The 26,341-nt window shown below is 42.0% G+C and overlaps 1 protein-coding gene across 1 annotated transcript in view; it reads right to left on the bottom strand.

The window, feature by feature from the left end:
- The window catches only part of Apba1 (amyloid beta precursor protein binding family A member 1), a 200,700-nt gene that overhangs the window by 60,686 nt on the left and 113,673 nt on the right, over nucleotides 1-26,341 (bottom strand). The window contains exon 2 of the mRNA XM_026389282.2: nucleotides 11,142-12,413. Coding sequence (XP_026245067.1) covers nucleotides 11,142-12,344 — 1,203 coding nt within the window. The 5' untranslated portion in view covers nucleotides 12,345-12,413. The remainder of the gene's footprint in view (nucleotides 1-11,141; nucleotides 12,414-26,341) is intronic.

Genomic DNA, 26,341 nt, shown 5'->3' with positions numbered 1-26,341 from the left:
CTGATGTGCTCTTAGGTTTTTAGCCCAGCAGCTCTTTGCTGGCACAAGCTAATGACAGATACCAAATATGGGAGGCAGACTTCCCAGATGGTCCCCCAATATCTCCACCTCCTGGTATGCACAATCTTGCATAATCCCCTCCCTGGGGAGGAAGCATGGGTCAGTTATTAGTTGAAGCAATAAAATACAGCAAAAGCCATGGGATGTTGCTCTGCAGTTGGGTTAAAAGGACAGTGACTTTCTTCTTGTCATCAAACTCGGGCCTCCTTGGCTTGCATACTTTATTAAGCAAGCTGTGGGAGAGGGCCCATGTGGCCAAGGTCTGAGGATGCCTCTGGCCAATAATCAATGGGGAATGAGGCTGTTGCCCAACTGTCTTGAGAGGAACTGAATCCTGCCAATAAGTCTGTGCACTTGAAAGCAGACCTTCCCCTACAAAAGCCTTAAGATGACAACGGGCCACCTAACATCCCAACTGCAGCCTCTGAGAGACCCCGAAGAAAGACTGAGATAATTAGTGTGCATTGCTTGATGCTGGTACGATTGGGGGCAATTTGTTATATGACAGTAGATGATTAAGACATGACATGAGGATTCATATGAAAGCCTCAAGAGCAGAGGAGGCTTAATGGTCTTGCTACAACTCTGAGAAGGACTGGTGTGGACTGTACACTGCACGGGCAGAGCCTTTGGGTGACAATGCTATACTCCTGGGATCTTATACCACGCCTTATGTACAGGGAAAATTTTAAAAATACTTGTATGAGTGAATGATACATTGTAAGATGGACTTTAAATTTGTGTTTGGGAATACTAGTTATAAATCTAGTTACCTAGAAAAATGAGGAACATTGTAGCTTTTTGGACAGACCCTAGGCCTTAAATAGCAGGTGCTTAAACTCAAAGTGATCGGGCTCAACTCAAAAGCTTTGTGGTTTTTTGCATGGCAGATACATATCTCTGATTCCATTCACTTGTCTAAGGAGTGGCTTCCCATCCTTTTCTGAGGTTTGCTTGGCAGAATACACCGGAGCCCACTTCTGCTGTCCTGGCAGAAGATCCTATGCCTCTAAGATTATGCTTCTTCATAAGCTTCTGGGATGTTGAACTAGAAGGTCTGTCTGCCCCCTTTTTCTAAGCAGTTTGAACCATATAAGAGAGCAAAGTTGGTTTTAGAGCCAGTGCTGGGTTGTATATTTTTGCACAGCATGTTAGGAGAACAACCTGAGATAAGGATGCTTGGGGTCTAGTCTTCTTTAGGCCACAAATACTCACAGAATGGAGTTAACTATTGTAATACCATCGCTCTCCTTCCTAAGAATACATCAGTCAGGAACTGATCCAGCTGGGGAAAACAGGCTCCAAGAGAACATGCAGACATCCTCAATCTATTTACCAGACTTCAGATCCCATTTCAACCCCATCCCTTGCTGTCCAGATCCTGGAAAAGTTCTGGCTGGCCACTGCATGAGCCAGTGTAGATCCACAAGAGCAAACCTCTCAGTGCAGAAAACCTCAACAGGAAGCCTTCACAAAAATGGAATCCTCAGGCAGCAAGGCAGTTCTTCTCAGTTGCCCTTGTAAGCTTGACAACACGACCATTAAGGTCAATAGGATAAGAAGCTACTAATAAGTCTTAATGAATTAGTATGTGTACTTGACCTTGGTCAACAGTCTCCTAGCAACAGTAAAAAGAAAAGAAAAATCCATGTTGGCTGCATGCTGAATTCAGGGCAGGGAAGGAGTGACATCAAGGACTCCAAGGCTCTAGATGAAGCCAGGGTTTTCCTCCACTCTCCTGACTTCATCTTTCTCAAAATTAAAAAAAAAAAAGAGCAGGTATAAAAGACTACATGATCAGGGCAGGTGTTAACTTGGGCCCCCACTTCCCTCGATTCTGAGGCTAACTCCTACCCTCCTAGCAAGACAGTGGCTGGTTTCTGACTAAGAAGTGTTAGTGCTAAAGTGATTTCCTGCCTCAAATGATTTTCTGGGTTGGTCTCTGGAATGGGGTGTAAGATGTCAGTAAAAAATGTTTTCTGAAGGGGGTTGTACGTGTTGCCATCATCACTAACTAGCAGGTTAGTTTGATTTAATTAGACTAGCCCTGGACTAAAAGGCTGGTAACAGTTCTTTAGGCCTGAAACCAGAAACCAGGGTCATCAGAATGCATGACCAGGACAGGCAGCATGGTAAGGACCTGAGTGCCAGGGACAACAGAGGGGAAGCCTAGCCCAGAGAAAGTAAGGACACTTAGGAGCATTAAGGACACTCCTATTCAGTTTGCCACTGACCAACCCTGAATGGTAAGTGAGCTTTGACTCCTTAGGTAACTCACACACCAAACTTGTGATTCTTATTTCACATTACCACAGAGGACTCAACAACTGCAAAGCCATTTTCTCTCATAATTACCTGGAGAAGGAAATCCAATAACTCATTTTACTGTGGAGGATGCTGGAACCCAAGAGGAAGGCAGGTAACCACCTCAAGGCAATTAATTGTAGCAGGCCAACTATAAAGCAAAGATTTACATGTGAGGATAATGGGCATCACATTTGTGCTATGTGTTCTGAGAGAAGTGTCAGAATGGGACGGAACACTGGCTTTTCACTGAGTAAACTGACAATGAATTACAGAGGCTATAGGTTAATGCATGTGAAAAAAGTAGGAAATAGGATACCAAAGAATAAAGTGTTAAACTGCTAGCTCACAGATTAAGTTGATAGTTTCTTATTTTGACTGGGTCTCAGAAATATATATGCCAACACTCAGCCTCCAGAGATTCAGATAGGAAGTTGGAATCCTGGAATCTACATGCTTAAGGAAGGAGGCCTTGACTTCATGGAATGGAATGGGACAGAGAGGAGTCAGTGTGGGATGGAGACCTGTCTGGATAGCAGAAATAGCCCTGGCATGTTTCACTTTAAAGATGATCATGTTTATAGACAAATCACATTTCATAATTACCCGAGGTCATATGAAGTCTATTCTCAGCTATTCCATCTGGGGAAACTGAGGCCACAATGCTTAGCCTGGCCCCAAAGCTCCTTCAACCTATCCCCAAGCCTTATTTATTTTTTGGTGTCCCACTGACAGTGTTTGACCCACTGAAGAGGTCAGCTAGGCACACCAGGTGGGAGTTGAAGGTCTGTTGTCTAAATGTGGGAAATAGCATGAGAAAACCAGCCTGCTGGACTTTGGAAAGTGAGGAGGTCTTTGTCTAATACAAATGGTCCTCTTTTATGGCTGCTCTCAAGAAAGTAGTCAGCAAAAACTGTTTTTTTAAAAAAATGGATTGAGAAATTCATTTTGCATTAAGAACATGTTGCCAATTATACTGATAATGGGAATATTTTTCATTTTAATGACCATCTACATAGACAAATCACATTTCATAATTCTGCAGGACTACTTGGACCCCAGGATTTAACTGGTTACATAAGAAACTGCATGGTCTACGGTACAGCGGTTCCTCTCTGTGTACCTGCTCTTCCTCCCTGATGCAGTTCCAGTCCACTTATCATAGGAAATACACAGAGTGCCCAGTTGAGAAAGAGCATACAATTTTTCTAAAGACTCATGGACAATTTCTTGAGGCTCCACTTATTAAGTGAGCATATCAGACACCTAAACTGTGGCTCTGTGTGCTGCAAATCTAACTGGAAAGTGATAAAATTCTCTCTGGCTAAACTGTCCATTTCCTTCCCTGTTGCTTGTCTTCTTGTTTCTTGGCACAGTTTCACATGTACATGGTCTGGTAGACAATCCATTAAAAAGTTGAGAAAGATTCCTCTTGGGAGTGAGGTCAGGCAAAGAGAAAACACTGCAGCTTTGATCTTTCCCATCACTTTTTTTTTTTTTTAATTCCACGGAGCACAAAGTCATTGGAGAGCTTGCCTTCTGGTGTGCAGATCAGTGGACAAGTTCTGCTCTGGTGATTCAGATATGGCAATGGTCTGAGGACAGGAGGGAGCTACCTGAGAGGCAGCAGGGCTTGCCTGGTGCTGCATGGACAGATGAAACTCCCAAGGTGAGTTAAGATCATTGGGGGTAATACTTTAAATATAGGAGGAGAGAGCAAAGGCAAATATCCTCCTATCAGCTTTTGTTCATGATTGCAGTGAATCACTTGCTCTTCAAGTGAGATTTCAAGGTCAAGCCTCTTTGTTTTAAAATCATCCATAAGATCATTACATCTTTAAAACATTTGCCCCGACCTCAGTTCCTCATAGCTCATAGAAAAATGGCTCATTTTTTTTTATTGCTATTGACAACTAAGTTTTGCTATATAGAGCATTATGCCCCATTGGCAGGGATGTGACACTTTACTGTGGGTTCTAAGTTGTAGAATAGACTGTTAAATCTACTCTGGTAAAAGGCAGCTCTCAAAAACCTTTATTTTAAAGTAAAGACCATTAACCTACATAATTATTGAAGTCTGCAGAGAATCAGTGCATCTACACTTGACCTCAGCACACTTTACTCCCAGCAGTTAGTACGCCTGCTGCTATTCTTCCCACGAAGGTTCTGTGGTTTCCAAACACCAAGCACACGAGCAAGCCGTGGCCTCAGAACACTTCAGGTTCTTTATCGTCAAGGTGCAAATCCACTTACCAATTCCAGTTTTTCACCTTAAGTGGCACAGCTCTGCCTTGACCTATTTTTAAAATTTCTTTTCTCTTTCTTCTGCATGTAATGTAATTCAAATGAGAGTGTGCATGTTTAACAGATAACACTGCATGAAATTAAAATGAAAAACTCAGCACACTTATCTTACCATAACACAGTTAATAAACCAGTCCTTTCCTACAAACTGTGCACACAACACGCAGAACTATTTGGTTTCTCTACTTCAAGAAAATAGTAAAATGAGATTATCTCTTTGTAAGGTGAGTGAAAGAATCTCTGTTTAATGATTACAACTCTTTTAGCTTTGTAATTTAAGGCAAAGAAATACACAAATACAGTTCTGTAAGTCAAATAATGCTATATAGCTTATGGTAAAAATCAAAGCACTTTACCACTCCCCACTCCCAATTGCTTCTAGCACTTTCTTCTGATGTTTACTTCCATGTTCATAAGTAGCAAGTTTATAGTGTCTTGTCTTCATTTTTCAATTTTAGACATTATTTTTTGGCTTCTACTATAAATGATTACAATCTGCCTCTTTTATGCTACACATTTCCTCATCTTCTCATTATAATTTTTGGTTAATCAATATTCAGTATCTGCATTCTGAAGATTACATCTGTGATTTCCCCAACTAAGCCACATGCAGACTATTCTGCATTTCTTCTGTAATAATTGTTTTTAGTGAGGTACATAATTATTTTTCAACTTGCTTAGTCTTCTATGTTCTGATCAATAATTTATACAAAACTCTTCTAAAACCATTTGTAAGTCAATCCACACATACCAGGAAATATCTCTGTTCCATTCTCTTTAGAGACCCCTGGAAAGGGTGCTACCATGGCCTTCTACACAGACCTCACCCTGGAGTCTCCTTTCCCATCACCTGGAGGTTCCCTTGGTGTTGCTCCTTGTTTTTTGGATCTCCTAGCTCTTTTCTTGGCTAATGCTCTCATTTGGGCAGAGCAATCCTTTACCAGTTTTCTGAGAAAGGCTACAGAATTTAGGAATTCTGGGACCCCGAGTGTCTGAAAACCTCTTTATTCTACTTTCATGCTGATTAGAAATTAGACCATGGAAGATCTCTTGTGGTTTGGAAGAAGGCCATGGCCATCCTGATTCCTGATCACGTGACTCGTTTTTACTTCTCTGAAAGCCTATAGGGTCTTCCCTTTCGTCCTTTGGTTCTAAAATTTCCGTCTTTCCTATTTCATTGTTCTAGTCAGGTATATTTCCTTTGGCTCTAGGAAATAGTTTTTCTTAATGTGCCCTTTGTTTAATCTGTTTCTACTACTTTCCATCTTTTACCTTAACTGTTGTATGGCCTTGAAGATTTCAATTTCGTCTTCTAACCTAACGGAAGTCCTCTTTTTAATGTTGAATGATTGCTGTCATAGTTTTTAGTTTAAGACTTCCCTTTTTTGAAAGAATTTCTTAAAGATGGCACCCTCCTCTAATTTAATGGCTCCCTTGGCTTGTTCTATCTTTGAAGATATTAATTATAAAAGATTTATTATAGTCCTTGCATGCTCTGAGAACTGCCTTAATTTCTCCAAGTGCCTTTTTCCACATGTCTTTCATGTTAAGAGATATTCTTTAAATGTCTGATGATCTTTGGCTGTCCATTCATCTTTGAGAGTGAGTCCCCAAAAACCCTACTGGAAGATCCATTCGTGGCAGGAGCCTTCACTGTAGGGAGACCAGGTGGGGATCCAGATGGCCAGGAAATCACAGACATCAGCATCCTTCTCTGCAGGGACCTTCTCTTGTACCTATTTCCCTGGAGAGGAATACGCTCATCTGCTGGGGGATGGGGGCTCCAGACGGGTGGTTCTAAGCCTGACAACTTAGAATTCTATGACATTATTTTTTTATTCATTAATTCATTCTAATCAGTTACACATGACAGCAGAATGCTCTTTCTTTCCTTGTACACAGAATTCTATGACATTCCTGCAGCCCCACTGCAAGGCTCTGTGTTCCCCAAGGCACTTCATTCCCACTTTCAGCTGTGGCTGGCAGCCCCAGTGTCATGCTCCTCTTGTTTACCCTTTCCTTATAGAAGTCACAGATCTCCTGTGGGGAGGAAGAGACCCCTGGCTGGAGAAGGCATGGGGAAGTCTAATGCCTCCCCTGCCTGCCTTTCAAAAAAAAAAAATCCTCTTATTTTTTTCAGCTACATCCCCATAGTCATGCCACCTGAGGTATCTGATATCTCATAGATTCCTAAGCCTTTCCAGGGAGTCTAGAGTACAAATACTCACAATTATTTGGTAGAACAGAGGAAACAGAAACCTCATCGTGTATTATTCAGGACTGACCAGCTACACCATGGTAACAAACCACCTCCCAAATCCCCATGGCTTGAAACAACAAAGGTTGCCTCCTCTCTTGGTACATGTCTCACACAGCTGAGGCCCCTCATTGTGGGTGTGCAGGATACCCAGAGGACCTGTACTGTGCCAGAGAGGTGCCGCCATCTTGTGACACCACCATCTCAACAAGAGGCTCTAGGTTTGTAGCACCTAGAGAAGAAAACATGGTTTTTGCTCTTCCTGTCTGTAAGCAACACATGTCAGTGCTCGTATTTCACTCACTGGTTTTGCAGTAAAATTTTAGGAAGCAGGTTGTTTTTCAAAGCATAGATTAGTTTTCTTCATATTTTTATAAAACAAGTATTTCCATTCAGTGACAAACATCTACAAGTTCAATAACTTATAGATGAGCAATCCTATCTTCTCATTCTGTATGACTCACCAGCAAACAAATGCCAGTCAGCTCCATGTGTAAAGGGCTGAAGTTCAGAAGGAAAGAAAAGTAGTGTTAAAAGAAGACTTGACTTTTAGCTATTATCTCTGGTAAGTGGTAATAAAGCTATTCTTAATTACCTTCTGTTTGCTCCATTATAGTTTCTGATCTTGCCGTTCTGAGAATGCACAGCTTTTGCAACAAGAATTCTACAGTCACATCTCCAGGTCTGCTGACCATAACCACTGTGGGTCAGCCCTTTTTGTTAAAATTTTATCTTTGCTCCTAATAACTGATTTAAAACTCAAGTTCACAGACCTTATGTGGGATAACTTCCCAGATGATAATTTCCCTCCCTGTTATGGTTTGGATGTGAGTTGTACCCCAAAAGCTCATGTGTGAGACAACGCAAGGCGGTTCAGAGGAAAAAATGATTGGGTTGAGAGAGTCTTGACCCAATCAGTGATTTAATCCCCTGATAGGGATTAACTGAGTGGTAACTGAAGTGATAGGATATGGCTGGAGGAGGTAGGAATTGGGGCATGGCTCTGGGTACATATCTGTATCTGGCAAGTGGAGTCTCTCTCTGTCTGCCTCCTGGTCACCATGATGTGAGCTGCTTTTCTCCACCACCTTCTCCCACTATGATGTTCAGCCTTATCTTGAGTCCTGAGGAATGGAGTTGGCCTTCTATGGACTAAGACCTCTGAAACTGTGAGCCCTCAAATAAACTTTTACTCCTCTATAATTGGGCTAGTTGGGTCCTTTAGTCACAGCAGTGAAAAAGCTGACTAAAACACTCTCCTTTAAATGAGTGGTTCTCAAACTTTCACATAATCAGGAATCTCAGGGAGAATTTATAAAACAAAACAAAAAACCAGATCACTGGGCTCCATCTCAGGTATTTAGGTTTGGAAAGGAAGGGTAGTAGCATGCATTTTTTTTTTTTTTGGAGTGGGTACTGGGGATTGAATTCAGGGGCACTTGCACACTGAGCCACATCCCTGACCCTACTTTGTATTTTATTTAGAGACCAGGGTCTCACTGAGTTTCTTAGCACCTCATTTTTGCTGAGGCTGGTTTTGAATTCATGATCCTCCTGTCTCAGCCTCCCGAGCTGCTGGGATTACAGGCATGTGCCACTGTGCCCAGCAGTAACTTGCATTTTTAACAAGTATCTTCCAGCTAGACATCAGACCACACTGCTTTTCATGATGGCTTTCTATTTTCTACATCAGTGTGCATGGAATGAGCATTCAGTAAATATTTTTCTGATGCTGAGGTGGAATAACACCATCAAAGGGTTAGCAAATGAAGGTCCTTCTTATAAATATGGAATGGCAGATGAAATACAACCCACAAATTCAAAAGGCTTTTTTAAGGGGAATATTTTAAAACCCAGGTTTTAGGTTTTGCTTCATATTAAGTATTCATAACCCAGTGAGCCCACTCACCAATTCCTTAGCATCAAGTTGAATTTTTTTCTCTTGATAGCATGGGTTCCTAAAGCATCATTCAACATTCTGTAATTAATTCTGCTTAGAATGAAACATCATGCAAGACAGTGAAGTTGTCTTCCTAGTTCAAATGAATAAAAACTATCTCAGATCCTACACAGGCTGTGCTGGAGGCACAGCATGAAGCTCCTGGGGTCACATGGTTAAAGTCATTTCAAGGAGTTGGTGCAACTGAGGAAGCTTAGAGGAGAGGCTAGCACCTGGACCAGATGCTTCTGCAGCTTCTTCTCTGATGGTTTTCAAGTTTCTAAAAGGATGTACAACCCAGCCTCTTGCCAGCTCCTTACTTTTGAAAATCTGCTCAATTTCCACCTCATTTGCAAAACGCTTGCTGCAATCCCTCCTAGCTGTAAGAAACCCGCAGACAGCTGGAGGTCAAGGAGAATGCTCCATGTGAGCACACCAATTTTTAACTGACTCAGAAGCCTACAAAACAGAGAAGAGATGCTAGGCATGTCTCAACCTACCCAATGCTGCCCCCTGGCTGGGGAGGATGTAGTTGCCTTCCCCATGGGTTTCCAACCTTTACTTACAAGGTGCTAGATTTGCAGTGTAATCAGCTGACAGCACACACTGACTTGACCAAAGCAAAAGGTGATACTGCTGTAGCCTGCACAAACCTTTATATATTAGAAAAAGTGAACATAATAATGTTCATAACAAAATAATAATTTTTCACTCTAAAGGATATACTGAGAAATGGCCTGGTACAATCGTAAATGCAGAATTAAATGAAACTGAATTTAACCTCTTGACCCTTCTTTTACTCCAAGCTCCATTTTTAAATGAAACTGCTTAAAAATTACCCAAGAGGATGGAAAAGTGAGAGTTGGAGCAGAAAGAATCTTTATAGCAAGGCAGAGGGGCAAAGGTTAGTCTTCTTGATTTATTTTGAACAGATTGTGACACCCAAGCTTGCCATATTATCAAACTCCTTAGGTATTTTAAGAATGGAAAATAAAATGTTGATAGGGGCAACAATAGCTTTGTGTAGGTCTTCACAGGGAAGTAAAAATATAGCTTTAAATAAAAAACATGTCTTCTATGAGGTGGGCAGGATGCCCAGGTACCACCAGAAGTGAAATTAGCACTTATTGAAAACCACAATGAGGCAAAGAGTGGGAAACACACACACCTGCAGAAACCTTGGCCAGAAAGGGCTCAGAAGGGTTTCCAACAAAGAGGCCATAATGCCTGACCCAAATCTTTAAGGGATATCTTTAAGGCACTGGTTCCCCAGTTGGGGTCCTGGAATCAGCAGCATCACCTGGGACCTTTTTAGTGACCATGCTGATATTTAGCTAAAAGCCCTGCCTAGAAAACAGGGAAGATTAAGACCCATCTCCTCTCCGGTTATTGTGTGTTCTGGGAAAAAGTTTACAGCAAAGAAACCCCCTTCCCTAAATGACTTGGATAAGTTTCTCAGATGACTCTTGTTGACAAGGCCAGGCATGAACCCTCCAAACTTCCATTCTTTGCCTAATAAATGATTAGCTGAACTGTTGATTAATTAGAATAAAATGCTTGTTAACTTTGGTTAAGCTTCTTTCCTTCCCCCAGGTGCCTCAACTTTGGCCTGCATAAGCACCTCCCCCAAATAGGCTGGTAGCATGTTAAAATTATTCTCTGATCTACATTTAGTTAGGCCACCCTTTCATCCCACTTCCTCACACCTTTCTTTCTAGCCTTACTCTTCCCTGCAAAAACAAAACCCTTTGGTCTTATCCTAGAAAGGTTTACAGATCTTAGGGTTGGAGGTTCTCCTGTTGCTATACCCCTCACCACCCGGCCCCCTCAATGCCATCCTTTTCTCTCCTTTGCAATAATCCTTTCCAATAAAATTTCTCTTTATTCTATCCAGGCTTTATTTTCATTTGTTATTAGAAATGCAAATTCTTGGACTCATCCCAGAACTTCTGAATCAGCAAATGGATGGTGGGGGCCATGTGTCCAGTAATCTGATTCTCAACAAATCCTTTAGGTACAGTTTGGAACCTAATGATTTACAGCAATCCTGCTGTGGATCTGATAAATGCTTGGAACCCCAATTCCCTCCTGGTGTCGCTTCATTGACCAGAGCTTGAGTGCAAGCTGTTTGAGGGTTACCATGGAAGGGTTCTTAGCACTCGCACAGCCCATTTATCCCATGACCTCGTTTTCCCATTATGTTCAAGGCCACAGAGCTTCCATCTCCCCTCCCTTCCTCACGCGGAACTGAGCCAGCCAGAACCCTTGCAGACTTACATCTCCATCCACCGGCCTCTGGTCGTCACAGTCCCTGGTGGGGCTAATGTCCTGGCGCATCACCCAGATGGGCTCTTTGGGCTCGTCAGGGGTGTAAGGCGAACGGATGGTCCTGGTTTTCACCTCCTCGATGGCCTCCTTGATGTCCTTGATGGCCAGAGAGATGGCATCCCTCTTCTCCTTGCTGTACCGCTGCCCTGCCTCGCCACCAGCGGTGCTCGCTGCCCGCTGCTGCCCAGCGGGTGTCTGCAGACCAGGGCTGTCCGGGCGGCCCCCACCGGGAGTAGGGGCGCGCTCCAGGTCCTGCTCGGCCTCGGGCATGTCCTCCGACGCCTTGTCGAGGCTCTGCGAGCTCATGCTCTGCTTGACTTCGGCCACAATCTGATCGATGTCCTCCTCCTGCTCGTAACTGTCCATGCGCGGGTAGGGCGCAAACTCGGCCTCCTTCTCAGGGCTGTCGGACTCACCGTCGGAGCGCTCATCGTAATGATGCAGCCGCGCGCCCAGGGCCTCCTGGCGGTATGCGGCCGCTTCGTCGCGCTCCTGCTCGTAGAGCCTCAGGCCGTCGCGCGCGTCCAGCTCGGGCGCGTCCCCGATCTCCTCGTACACGTGCTCCTGCAGGCCGCCGTAGTCGGCGTAGGGCTCCGCGTAGGGCTCGTCCTCGCCGCGGTGGAAGAGCCGGTGCGTGTAGACGTAGCCGGAGTAGGCCGCGTTCATGGCCTCCTCGTGCTCCAGCGAGTGAAAGTGCAGGTGGTTGGGCAGCGCGCGGCGGTGCGTGGCCTCTGCGTGCTCGGCCTCCGCCTGCTCGGTGTACTCCTCGGCCTCCGGCCGGTACTGCACCGCGTAAGCACTTTCGTCCTCAGGGTCCTGCGCGCGCTCCGCATCGTAGCCGTCGCGAGCCGCGGCGATCACGTCGCCCTCGGCAGTGTCGGTGTGATTGTGGAAGCCACTCTCAGTGCTGGCGGAGCGCGCCAGGCACTCACCGCGCTCCTCCTCCTCCTGCTGCCCAAGCTGCGCGCGGAGGTCCTCGACCACACGCCCGCGCGGGTGGTGACCCGCATAGTGCTGCTGCTGCTGCGGCGGCTGCTGCTGCTCCTCCTCCACTTCGGGGTGCTCCAGGTCGGCCTCCACTGACTCGTTGACCTCCCCACCTGCCGCCTCGTCGGTCACCTCCACCTCCGCGGAGCCCTCCAAGTGGTTCATGGTGGGCGTCGTGGATGGCTGGGAGAGAGGCTGGGCCTGATCACTGTGCTCTCATTTTGCTCCAAGGGGCTGGAAAGACAAGAAGGGGAGAGGCTGTCACGTGGTTTGAATTGTAGTTTTGAACTAACCACAGAGATAACCATAAAAACTGCTGCTATTGATCCCTTCTGAATGTGGGTCAATTAAAAAATGATTGCAAATTTAAGTTCAGTCTGACACTACGTAGCTCATTTTCTTCATAGCACACACCATAATTTGTAATTACATATCTACTTTTTAAATTGCTTATTGGCGTTCTGCCTTCTCCACCCTCAGACTGGGAGCCTCATGAGTATTTTGTTCTTGTGCATAGTATTCAGGTTCCATTTCTGATGTATATGAATAAAGAGTACTACTAAATTGAATGGGCCAATTGACACATTTTCCATCTGCTGAAAGATAAATCTCTCTAAATTAAGCTAGGATCCTCAGTACTTTAGAAGCAATTCTTTAAATTTCAAGTAAAACTAATCTTGAAATCTTTTTGAAGCCTTTGCTGTCAATACTATTCTGAGGGACGTTATCAACCCTCAATGGGGATACATCCTGGCTGTCATTACTGGCTGTTATCTCAGGCAAATCTTAGTTTTCTGGACCTCAAGATGAGACAATCTCATTTCCTGAATGCAAGATATTAACCGCTATTGCACAGGGGGAAAAGAACTCCATGGTACAATAAATTTGGGAAGTTACAGTTGGCTTGCCATTGTGAATATTCAGGAAAAAAGATAAGAAATGTTTCCCTAACTTTTAAATCAGGAAATACTTTTTTCCCCTTAGAGCTGGAGTTGTATCAAATTCATTTACAGAAATATTAACTAGCTTGTTTTTAATACAATATGCCCTGAATCTAAAATTCTAAGATTCTATGAATTGATAATAGCTGGAACTGGATTACATGGCCGATTTTTAGAAAGTATGGGACATTTTCTTTTTTACTTCTAGAGAAACTTGAAACTATAGACATAGATTTGGGTTCAACCTCTATTATTTTTAATCAAAAAATAGTTTAACAGCATAATTTGTGCAATGGAAACAGACATAGGAATATAAAGAATAAAAACAGAAACAAAAAGCAAAAGCAAAACTAACCAACCAACCAGGGAACCAACCGACAAAAAACTCAGGATCCTTGGGATTTGAAGACATTTGGGATAAATGGTTGAAAAATATATGTGAATTTTTCTCAATCTTCTTTTGGAGAGTCCATCTTATACATGGCACATGGACAGGAAGTAAACTCCTAAGTGTAATAGCATATAGCTATATAGGTAGTATATACAGCTCACATTCTATATAGGTAGTATAGTGCAGTGTTGAGTTCTGTATTAATAAGAGTGACCAATTAAGGGACAGAAAACTAAGACCTGGAGGAGAGGAAGTCAGGGAAAGCTTCGGAGAAACATAATACTCTGATTCAGAAGGGGGGTGGAGAATGGTATTAGATGCAAATGGGAAGTACATTTTCATATATTCTATAAAGGTATGTAAAAGAAGAATGGATATGAATGGAAGAATCTAATCATAATGGAAGAAACTAATCATGTCAATATAGCTATAGACAAAAACTGGAGGATGTGGAGTTAGAAAAAGGGACTGATCGTATGCTAACATGGCCGACAAGGTACAGCAAATAGATATATTGACATGAATTATACTCCACCCAATTCCCCACCATAACCATAACAGTTTCCCTTTAGACATTCATGACAAGCCAAGTAGAAAAGCAGACCATTTTGAAACTACCAAGTCCACCTTGAAGCAGAAATATATCCCCCCATCCCATTCTTCGATGGAACCATCTCTAACTGATGCTCATTAGAAGAAAACAATCATGGTTTACCAAAGATGAACAATCCTTATTGCTTCTCTACTCAAAAAAGAATTCCACTTCAAGTTACTCCCAGCCTGTTTTGAAAAATTGTGGCTTTCTCTCATTAATCCCTGAGAACAGTGACTGTACCTTAAGTGTAAGAAGTTTCCCCAAAGCAGCTATGCATTATCATTCAAACCTTGATAGATAATTCCCTGAACAAAAGTCAAGAGCTGGTACTGAAAGACACCTGCTTAAATGGTCTCTACACAATTCTGGAAAATGCAAAACACTGGATTCACTGCAACACACAGATAAGAACAGTGTTAACTCAGTTTCCTTTATAAAGATTCTAGAAAAGACAGCGGATATAAACTACTTTAAAAGTACACTTACACCTTAGTGTACAAATCTGAGTTTAGTGAACACATGGCAAGTGTTCACAGAAAAGGATAATGAACATACTACCAGCTTCTCTGGGTCCTGTTACCCCGAGGCTTCTCAACTATGCATGGTCAATAATGGAAATACAGTAACCAACCATTCGAAGCAGGTGAATGACTAAGAGTTCATGAGCACATGCAGAAGTGACCAAACCACTTTCTTCAGTGAAAATGGCTTTTTCTTCTATTGATGTATGTTTTAAAAAGAAATTTTAGTGTATTCTGGGTTTAAATCATATATGATCAGCAATCGGTGCCTTCTCATAAATCACACATCGATTCAAAGGAAATGGAATTTCCATGCAGGTGCAACAATAGATCATGATAAAGAAAGCCTTTGGAGGGAAAATATTGTTAGAATAATGCAGCTTTGGTACAATGGAACTCTTTGTTCGCTAAGAATATTCTCTTCATTTCCCTATCTCCAAACCTCAAAGGAATATTTGTGCATATAATGTCTGTATTTCATTCGCCATCATGATTTCAAGAGTACAGTGTGCATATTCATTACAAAATATTAATGAGTATCAGATACTTGGATTGAGAGATTTCCCTATGACAAAGCAACTGGCAATGTCTAGGGAAGGATCTGGAATTCATGGTTACTTCCATTACTAACATAAGAGAGGGCTTCTCTCTGTACTGTTGCAACTTTGGAAGTGGTATTTGTTAAAAACAAAACCAGACCCAGACTTCTTAAAGAATCCCAGGTTATTGTGGGAATGCATATTGGTACAACATTTTTGAAAAACAGTTTGTCAAAATGAATTAAAGTCTTTCAAAAGTAATATACCTTGTGCCCCAGTAATTCTATTTATAGTCTAAAAGAAAATTCCAAGACAAATGCTTCTCCTAGTATTTACTTCAGAAGCAAAAATTATATTACCTAACTATTAAGCACTAACATTTATTAAGTACTTTAAATATGATGCTAAGCATTTGAGCATCATCCATTGATCATGAAGTACACCTATCTCCCAAACCTGGTCCCCCATTCTGTAGTTCCTGTATGAGTCAAGGGCACCACCAGCCACCCATGGGATCCTTGCTTTCACTCAATTGATGGGTGAAAGCCTTAGTAACTTCACTGCCTTAGTAACTCTCAAGTCTGTCTTCATTGCTGCTCCCTTTCCTTGGTCTGTCTTGTCTACACAGTGTATTAGTCACTGATTTCTCAGCCCCCTCCAGCTCATCCCCTTCCCTTCCAGCCTGATGATCTTTCCAGAACACAATATCTGAATGCATAACCATAATCTGCAAACCCTTCAGTGATTCCCTTCCAGTGCACAGTACAAGTACTTAGCTAACTGTGTACCAGGTACTAACTGGTGAACCAGGCATTTCCCACTGACCAATTCATTGCTCACATTAACCTGATGAAGAGAGGATGTCATCTTGGCTCTTTTGAAAATGATGAAGCAGAGGAACAGGGAGTTAAGTTTTTGCCTGGGTCACATACCTGACAAGGAATGGCACTGGTGTTTGAGACCTGTTCTCTGACTGTGGGGTCTGGGTTCTTAAGTCTTACTCCTGGCAAACCAAGGCCTCAGGCTGCTTCCCTCTTCCATCCTTATCTTCACAGTCCACCCTGCACTATGTCCTTCAGCCCAAAGTCCCAGTGCTGGCACTAACAGCCTTGCCTATTCTCAGGAAATTTCCCATTTGTAACACTTCTTAGTGAACCTTTCTTATCTTCCTGGAGACAGTGCGTATTTGATGAGTGTCTGTTAGGTGCCATCTCCAGGCCATGTCATGGGCACTAGGGCAAAGCAGTGGTCAAGCCTTGAGAGGCTCCCCTGCTCTCTGGAAGCCCCCTTCTTATGCATGGGAGAGGGTGGAAGGAAAGGAAAGGGGAACAGACTAATTGTGTGAAGAAGTAAACAAGATAATTTCCCAGTGAAATATTTTATGAAGGAAATACAACATTGTCATAGGAAGTGACTGAGGAGAGGGTAATATGGTGACATGGGCCAGAAAAAGTGATACTTAGCTGAGGCCTGAATGGTCAAGGAAGAGGGTGTCTTGAAAAGATCTGAGGGCACAGGCTTTGAGGTGAGAAAGGACTTGCTGTGTTCAAGGACAAAAAATGATATCTGTGGGCAGATATGGAGTGAGTAAGGGACAGTGTGGCAGGAGATGAAGATAGAGAGATGGGAAAGGGCTCAATCAGGCAGAATCTGGCACATCATGGTTCAGGGTGTGATTTTATCTCAAGGGTAGGTGTATACTACTGGGGATTTTAAGCAAGGGGGTGATAAGGCCTGTCCCCACTAATCTACCTGTCTGTTTTCTATGTACGACTGTCTCCCCCTCTGCCTTTCCCTACCCTATTCTGAGCAATAATTGTTTTTAAAGATGATGTCCTTGGGAAAAGAGGTCTTGCCATGCATTTTTGATTCTCTAATGCCAAACATGGAGGATATGTGAGGATATACAGCTGGTGCTCAATGAATTTTTATTACTTTAAAAGCAAAAAAAAAATCTTCATTCATTTGCCCTCCCAATCAATAACTAGGGAATGATCTGCCATTGGAGAAGAACTTACTTCTTTCCATCTTGAATCTTTGCTGTCCTCATCCACCTATGAACCCTCCTTAACCTTCTTCTGATGTTTAAGGACCCAAAGAATGCTAGAGATTCAACATTCTCCTACTTTTGAGTGTGCCGATCCAACTGGCCTTTATTGGACATATACCAGGCAGTGTGCAGGGCAAAGGGGATTCAGAAGGTTTTCTTGTGTTACTGCAGATGAACACATAAAAGTTCCTAAACCATGGTCCCAGACATTAACTATATAATATATAATTATATAGGGTAATAATTACATAATTATAATACTTCAAGATGGTGCAAAATAAAAATAGGTTCAAGACACAAAAGGAGCCTAGAGTTAAAACAAGGACAACTGCATCCCCTTGTGAGTGAAATTCAGTGTGCTATTCTCAAGGGTCTGGATTCCATGAACTCATTAGCAGCCTAGGGGAGAAATGCCATTGTCCAGTCATTTCCTTTCCTTCCCTCTTCCCTCCCTCCCTCCCTTCCTCCCTTCTTCTCTTTCTTTCCTTCCTTCCTTCTTCCTTCCTCCCCCTCCCTCCTTCCCTTCCTCCCTTCTTCTCTCTCTCCTTCTTTCCTTCCTTCCTTCCTTCTTCCTTCCTCCCTCCCTTCCTCCCTCCCTCCCTTTCTTCTTCCTTCTTTCCTTTTCTCTTCTTCGTTCCTTCTTTCTTTTTAGTTACACAAGAGTGTGGAATCCATTTCAATCTTGTTCTTGATAATCTGGAAGACGAAGCAAAGGGAGGAGGAACAGGTAGCTGCCTAAAGAAAATTTCTCCTTATCTACAAAAAGGCTCATGACCTGGAAGACACAGGAGAGAGCACCCCTCCTCAAGGGAATCTATAGGATATGAAGAGTGGGGCTATAAAAGGCAGGACCTCCAGACTACCAGTAGGAAAGCACAGGTGGTTTGGGGGCTCCTAATTCTGGAATGTTCCATAGCCTGGCTGGGAAAGGAGAACAAAGGAAGAGAAATTCACTGCAGTGCACCATTTAGAATTGAAAGACCATCTCTGGATTCGGCAGTAGAATCCTGACATCTCATGAGGTTAGCTGAGGCTCATGTTGATTTGAGACTATAGAAGGAGCAGCTGATTGACATTCAAATGAAGTGTAGAAAAAAAAAGGAATTGCAGCAAGTTGTTAACACAGAGGGAACTTGTGTGTTTGTGGATTTGTGGGGAGGAACGGTCAGGGGTTGGTGTTAGTAATGTAGTTGTAGAGAAAACACATGAGGGTGTGGAGGAGGGAGGAGAAGAGGGAAAAGAGGAAAAAAGACTGGACTAGCTATCTTCTTCCCTAAAAAAAAAATAGAATAAATGATTCTATTTATATAAAAGCTTTTATATTTTTGCATATTTATCTTTGTGCCATATCCTCTAGATGGCAGATGGCCTGCTGGACTCATCTTTCATCTACACCTGTAGCTGGACTTGCCTTCTAGCACCTGTTCAACACAGGTGGGTGGATGCTTGTCCTTCTGACCAAGGCTTGGCAAACTGTGCTTTTATGGTCACATCTATGGGCTTAATGTGTTTTTGCTTGTCTTTCTCCATTTCAGTTGGAAGTAAAGTCCCATTTCTTGATACTGCAGCCTTTCCTAATATACCTGCATATGCACTATTTCAGTAACATAGTGTCTGCCACCAAGCCTTGGGGGGAGGTGGCATTTGACCCTGAGACTATGGTGATATATTAATATCCATAGCAACAAATAGTTGTGGTTGCTAAAGAGGATTATGCCCTCAATGCAACACACACACACACATACACACACACACACACACACACACACACACACACCTTCTGAATAGGTTGAGAAATAGTTCTTATTTTAAAAAAATGGATGAGACTATTAAGAATACCCATGTATTTTTGTCTATTTCCTCCACCATATAAAAATGTTTTCCTTTCATGAGTTAGATCAGTTGTGAAATATCCACTAGAGAATCCAAAGGACATCAAGAACCCTGCTTGAGTCATCGGCTCTTTTAAACATAATGCATCCATATGCAAGAGTAACATAAAATACAGAAATACAAAAGACTAGAGTTCATTAAAGCGTAACTTCCTTTGACTCATCTGGGAATTAAATTTAGTGATAACGGTAGTCAAAACATGGATACAAAACACATTTCTTCTTCCTAAATTTGTTTTCCAGTTTAGATAGATTCATGTGGTCAGAAAAACCCTGATGAAACAAAACATCTGCCTCAGCAGAAAAACAAAATTATTTCCCCTGATATCCTTGAGGCTTAAATTGTGAAGCATGACCCCGAAGATAGGGTTGATAATGATTTCAGAGTGAGGAGAATACCTGAAACCAAGGAGGGCTGCTGAATGGCTAGACGTCAATTAAGGTAGGGTATCTGTGTCCTTGACCTTGTCTAACTTAGATGAAGACATATGGCTGCACATCATCAGAGCCACTCTGTACCCTCTGCCTCCTCTGTGTCCTACAGGGCTGGCCTCTCTGTCTGGACTGCATCAGAGCTATCTGGGCCTCAGGGTTTCGGTTCAGCCCATGGGGAGGTCTAGCAAGATATCAGCTGGAGGGAGGAGCCTGAGGTTGGTGTATTTTTCCTTCTAGTTCTCTCTGTATAGGGTAACCTCTGATGGGTAGCATCTCTACTCTGGAGGGCATAGCCTCAACATGATGACTCCTTCCCCTTCCATTCAGGCTTATAGGACACAGGGGTGGTAGAGTCCCACGTAGACCAGACCTTCGTAAATAGTTCCCCTATTATACTCTTTGCCTCTCTGCATATTACCCAATTTGAGTGCCCCATCTACCTCTTACTGGAACCTAACTGATACCTAAGGTATGATGTTCATGTTGGTAGAGAATAATAAATAAATAAAACAATAATTAGTTCATTTAAAAACAAATGTAAAATACTACTTAGTACAGCTAGAGTTAAAATATTGCAACAGAATACTGAGAAGGATTTGCTGGTAACATCAAATGTCATAAATTTACTTTGAAAGCTATTTCAAAAAAGGAGTGGCCAAGATTTTTGAGCAAAGGCAATGCTCTTGAGTAAGTATGGCATCAACCAAGGTGACACCCTCAGGAGAAATCCTGCATTAGGCTTTACTATTTACTATGTCTTTCCAGCTCTACAGCACCACTTCTCCAGAGTCTATATGTCATTCAAGATATCGACACAGGACATCCAATAGAAGACAAATGGGCATAATTAGTGTGCCTCTCTGGGACTCAGCCTCTCTGTCCCTCCTGTCCCTAGAGCACTGGCCATCTGACCCTCTTTCACTGCTCTATTCCATCTACTGCAGCCTGTTCCCAGGCTTCATGCAATCCTACCTTCTATCCTTCACTCTAGGGTTGGGATCTGGCCCCTAATCATGTCCAGTGATTTGGCAACTTGTCCTATAGGCAGAGTGGCCAATCTTCCTCATTACTTTCAATTCCTCATTCTTTGGTATCAAGCTTATCAATGCCCTGTCTGGGTGGCCAGGGCAGAATCCTGGTCCTTTTCAACAAGAATGTGGTAGATGCTGTACTTACTCAAGGGCATTGCCTTTGTTCAAAGACCTTGGCCTCACTCAAATATCCTTTTTTGAAATAAATTTCTAAGTTAATTTGTAGCATTTGAAGTTACCAGCAAATCCTTTTCTATATCCATTGCAATATTTAGTCCTATTTGATTTTTTTTTACCTTGAAGGATATACCATCACTTTATTTACAATTGTTGACTGCGAATGATTATCCCACCATCCACTCCAAGTAAGAGGGTATTAGTGGTTAAAGTGATAGTCTTGGAGACAAAATGTGATTCTGAACCTTGATTTTATCACTTACTAGCTCTTTGACTTTGAACAACTTGCAGCAAATGTGTCCATTTTATTGTTTCTAAAATGAGGATAATAACAGTACCTATAGCAAACGGTTATTGTAAGGCTTATATAGTTAATATGGTACTTAAGACCAAGGTCTGACACAGTGGGAGTATCATTTAACATTTATTAGTGCATTTTCTGCACCCGCCATAATTAGTATTTAAGAGATTAACACATAATCATTAACACATTAAAAAATTAAATAATGTTAGTATAAATGCCTGAGCACATAATTCATTTATTAATATTACCATTTTCTAAGTAAGGCAATGGAGAACAAGCATTCTGAAATAAGACTGAGTGCAAATAATTCCATCAAATAATAATCACAAATGCTGAACTATATATAGGCATACTATACATGCTTTATGTGCTGTATTTCTAGCCCTCACAACTGTCCCAGTGGGAATTGTTATCTCCATTTGCTGATTATGAAGCAGAAGCTCAGACAGCTTAAATAAATTGTCCAAGGTCATTTAGAGATGAAAGGGGTGGAGATAGATCTTCTGGTTCTCACCGTTCATGTTCTTCCTGTTACATTACACTGAGCTCATAAAGTGATGTGATTGATTTTTTTTTAAACAAACATCTAAATTGGTGTAATCCCTTTTAGAATAGTCACCTTGGCAGACTCTAGACATACATGTTCCAAGGGCACTGCCTTTACTCAAAACACTTTGGGCATGTCTATATTGGAATTGATTTCAAAGTTAATTTAAGGGCTTTGAAGCTACCAGCAAGTCATTTTCAATTCCATAGTCATATTTAGTAATATCTGACTTTTTAACCTCAAAGGGTATGATCCAGATTTATCACCCATCTTACTTATAAGATTTGGCCAAGAATGCTTTTTCTTATTTCTCATTTTTATTTTTTTATCTTTGTGAATGATTTTTTTTATATCCTCCAAACATCCAATCTGTCCCTAAAGGATGAAGATGGGCAGCATCCAGGGTTATTAAAGATTCTAGTTCAAGCTCTGAAGTTAATTCCAAAGGATGAGCTTAAAAGCTGTTTTGGTCACTGGCCACATCTTTAACACAAGCCTTTTTCCTCACAGAGGAAATGGTGGGACAGAGGCCAATTGGATGAATGCACCCCGTGTGATTACTGCAAAATCAGGTTCATTGCTTTCATCCTGCCTTGAAGTCTGTGGCCAATGCTAACCAGGCAGGAAAATTAATCCGTCCACTTAGATGAATTTAGCAGTGTCAACCAAAAAGCTCTGATCATAACCCAACCTTTGATTAAAGAGAAATTTCTAAATTTATGTAGATTTCCTTATTGTCTAGCTCTTTGTTTAGCACTTTAAAGATCAAATCCTTCATTTATCATCCTGATTCCAATAAGATACATGAAATAAGCTCAAGGCAATCACAGAAAGTCAGAGGGGAAATCTTGCAAATTTTACAGAAAACTCAAGGGATGTTCTCTGGAAATCAAAGCCAATTAAAAGTCTATCTGAATTTTTGTGAAATGCCCCTGGTATAAAATCAAATATATATACACAATCCATAATTTACTGAAGGTTACAGAAACTTGATATTTTTTTCCTGCTACAATTGCTTTTTTATGCCTTTCTTTCCATCCCCATGGCTTTATTATCTCTGTTGCTGCATCACACTCAGATCAGGGAGGTATCACATCACCATTTACAATCAATCTGGACCATTTTTCTGATATTCCTACCACACAGCCATACACACAGCACCATAGGTTTAAGGATAGTTAAGTTTCTAAAATCAGTTCAGCTATGTTAGTTTTCAGAGGCTCATTAATTCATTCTGCAAAAGGAGAAGACAGGGGAATCTCAGGCTAAGGACGAATTGAACAGCAATTCATTAAAATGCAGTCTTTCCTTTGAGACCACATCATCTCAAATTTACTACTATTGTTACTTTTACAAATTATTTGGCTCATTAGAAAGTCAGTTAACTTGCTCCTCTCAATTCCCTCAAGTTTCCTGTGCATTTCCTTCCCCACGTGTACACCAGAATGTCAGTCATGTTACTCGTTACAAAGCTTCAAATTAAATTCTTGTTTTAGAGCTTCTTTCTATTCACAGGTCAGAAAAGCAGCATAGGGCATGCTGACCATTATCTTGAAACACTTTTTTTTTCAGTTATGCCTCAAATCTGCTTATGCAAGGCTACATTCATTGATTCAAAAACCTATATCCAGGAAGGTTTGCTCCCTGCCAGCCCAACTTCACAACTCCCAGAGAAAAAAGTCCATTAAGCAACTACGAGGTAGCAACAATGGAGGGGGCTTGAATTTGAATTTGATGAGCCAGAAATCCTGTACTGACTTCAAAGCCTCCCAAGAGAATTACTTCTTTCAGCTCATCATGTTATCAAAAAGTTAACAGGGGAAGGAAACAGTGTGGGCAAAGGCAAAAATTACTTTCCCTTCAAAATGATTTGTGAACAATCAAGAAACCCATAATAGTTCACAGGCCACGTTGATTAGACTGTAAAGAAGCAGTGTGTCTCCAGCAAAACCTCTTCTTCTAGTCACTAATTTCATTTAGGGCCCAAGTAAGGGAAGATGTATGAGATCCAAATGTGGTGTTCTAAGACCCATGGCCTTAGAACGTCAAGGGGAGATGTGAGTTTCTAAAGGAATTACCAAAATATTATTATTTTAACATAAGATTAATAAAAAATTACTACCCCGAAGGTCTATAGTATTTTTCCCTGCCAAGTATTCAAAATCCAGTGTGTGTCTTACACTTACAGCACATCACAATTAGGAGGAGCCACATTCAAGCGTTTGATAGCCACATGTTGGACGGTGCAGTTCCAGATCTTTCTTCTGGGCTCCCTCCTATTTTTTCTTTTACAGAATAATTTAGCTGTGTTCAAGTGCTTCTGAAAGTATATATTGTTACCTACTTCCATCACTCTGTTCAACAAACAAAAGGCCCTTCAATGGCAAGAACTGTGCCTCTTAAATAATGAGAGATTATGGTCACTGTCACCTAGGATCAGGTCCTATGCTGCCTGGTGCTTGGTCTCCCTGGCAGTCCGTCTCTCCACATCCCTGCCTCCCTCCATCTGTCTTCTGCTCTCATATCCTTTGGAGTTGCAAATATATAGTCATGGTCCCTGCTCCCTTTTCCCCTTTGGTCACCCCAAATCTCACCCTCCCATTCCCTTTCTGTGCCCGTCACAATAATCCTTGGGGGCATGGCCATAGCTAACCAATAGATCCTGTCCCTTAGAAACCAAGGCCCTCACTGCAGAAAACAGTAATTGAAGTTGTTCAAAGTTTTCAAACAGGCAACAAGGATCAGGAGAAGCCAGGGGATGTAAGAACAGAGGGAACTTTTTTGCCTTATTAGGAGGACAGCTGGGCAGGGGGAAAGGAACCACAGGAACTAGGGGACAGAGTCAGAAGCAGGATAGTGGAGAGGTTAGGCACACATACTGAGTCGGTCTGCCCAGACCAAGTCTCAGTTCCAACACTCACCAGCTATGTGACCATGGGCTGTCATTTAACCTTACTGTCTGTCCTTCACTTTCCTCTTCTTCAAATGGGAGTAATAATAAAACTTACCTCATGGAGTTATTATGAGGATTAAATGAGTTAATATAGCACTAAGTATAGGAATAAAATATACTTTGCAACCCATAGGGTATATAGCACCAAGACTGACCCTAATATATACTATGGACTTTGGGTGATAATGTCTTAATATGTTCAGCAATTGTAGCAATTATACCTCTCATGTACGGGATGATGATGGTGGGGGAGGTGGTATGGTGGGTTAATGTGGGAACTGCTGTACTGTCCATTACAGTTTGCTGTGAACCAAAAACTACTCTAAAAACAAATTTCAGAACACACACAAAAATGAAGCTGCCCACATGGAAGCTTAATCACCATGAGAGCTGGTCACAACTCCAACACTGTGATATCACTGTCCCAATCCCAAAACCTGGTGGGTGCAGAGGTGGGTGGCAGCAACCCACATGGAGAGCCACTTCCCCACTGCCTGGCTCAAAGCCTGCCTGGTGATACTGTGCGTGACTGCTCTTTCTGGAGGCCCCTGCCAAGTCTGCCCCCGCACTGCGGCCTCTGGCTCACAAAGTGCCTGCTCACCCAGAGGTAGTACTCAGCTCACATTTGCCACTGTGACTTCCAAGTCTGCTGCAACCAAGCCTCATTACTTCAACTCGCACCTCAGTGAGTGGTTGAGATGCTCTGTTGAGCTTCTATCCCAAGCCTCTTCTGCCCTCTGGTACTCATGCTCGTCCATAACCACTCAGGAAATCCATGCCTCTGAGCAGGCAAGTCATTTCCAGCCCTTGATTTGCAACCATGCACTCTTACAGCTTTTCCTCATCTATGAAATGGCCAGTGAGGAGTAGTAATTTGAACGTATTGAAAATTACCATTCAGAGGAATTTACATACATACTCACTCACAAGTAGGTGAAGTGAAAAGACTGGAAACAAAATGTTCACCCTTAGGAAATTGGTAAAATATACTATAGGGTGTCCATGGGATAGAATTCTACAAAACGCAAAGAGGGCATTCTTTGTGACAGAGACAGAAGGAACTCTCTGGATCCATTATGTTCAAGCAAGATCAGATGTATGTAATGAATACAGTAGTCCCCCCTTATCTTTGGGGGATAGATTTCAAGACCACCAGTGGATGCTTGAAACTGTGGATAGTACTGAAGCCTGTATATAACATTCCTTGTTATATCTACATAACTATTATGAAGTTTATAAATTAGGCATAGTATGAGGTTAGTTAGTATAAATAATAATAATAAAATACAACTGTAATAATATATTGTAATGAAAGTATGTGAATATGGTGCCTCTTTCTCTTACACATGCGCATATGCATGCAAGCACACAAATCTCACGGTACTGTACTTTGTCCTGTGCTATGTTTTCAGACCTCAGTTGCCTTAGTGTGATAACGGGAAGTGAAGCCCTGCATTGGGAGGATTGCTGTGCTGTCTAATATAGAGTAGAAGAGGAAAAGAATAGATGTGTATAAAAATCTATGAGAGGCTAGGTAAGGAACTAACACCAGTGACCTCTTCTTTTGTGGGAAGCAGGAGAAGGAATGAGAACTGGGGAGATGGGATCTGGGGTGAGATGGAGGCTTTGCACCATATGCCTTTTATACTTTTTAATGTTAAAACCATGAACCCATTAAAAAAAACTAAACATGTAATGAAAATACTGCCTATTTTACAATGTTGGTGATTACTTTACAAACTACAGAGTGATTGGGAAAATGTGTCCTGCTGTCCTGTGGAGGAAG

Source organism: Urocitellus parryii, chromosome 4 (genome assembly GCF_045843805.1).
Source record: "Urocitellus parryii isolate mUroPar1 chromosome 4, mUroPar1.hap1, whole genome shotgun sequence".
NCBI classification, from domain to species: Eukaryota; Metazoa; Chordata; class Mammalia; order Rodentia; family Sciuridae; genus Urocitellus; species Urocitellus parryii.
The sequence above is the reverse complement of the archived record's forward strand: the minus strand, read 5'-3'. Positions and strand labels throughout refer to the sequence as shown.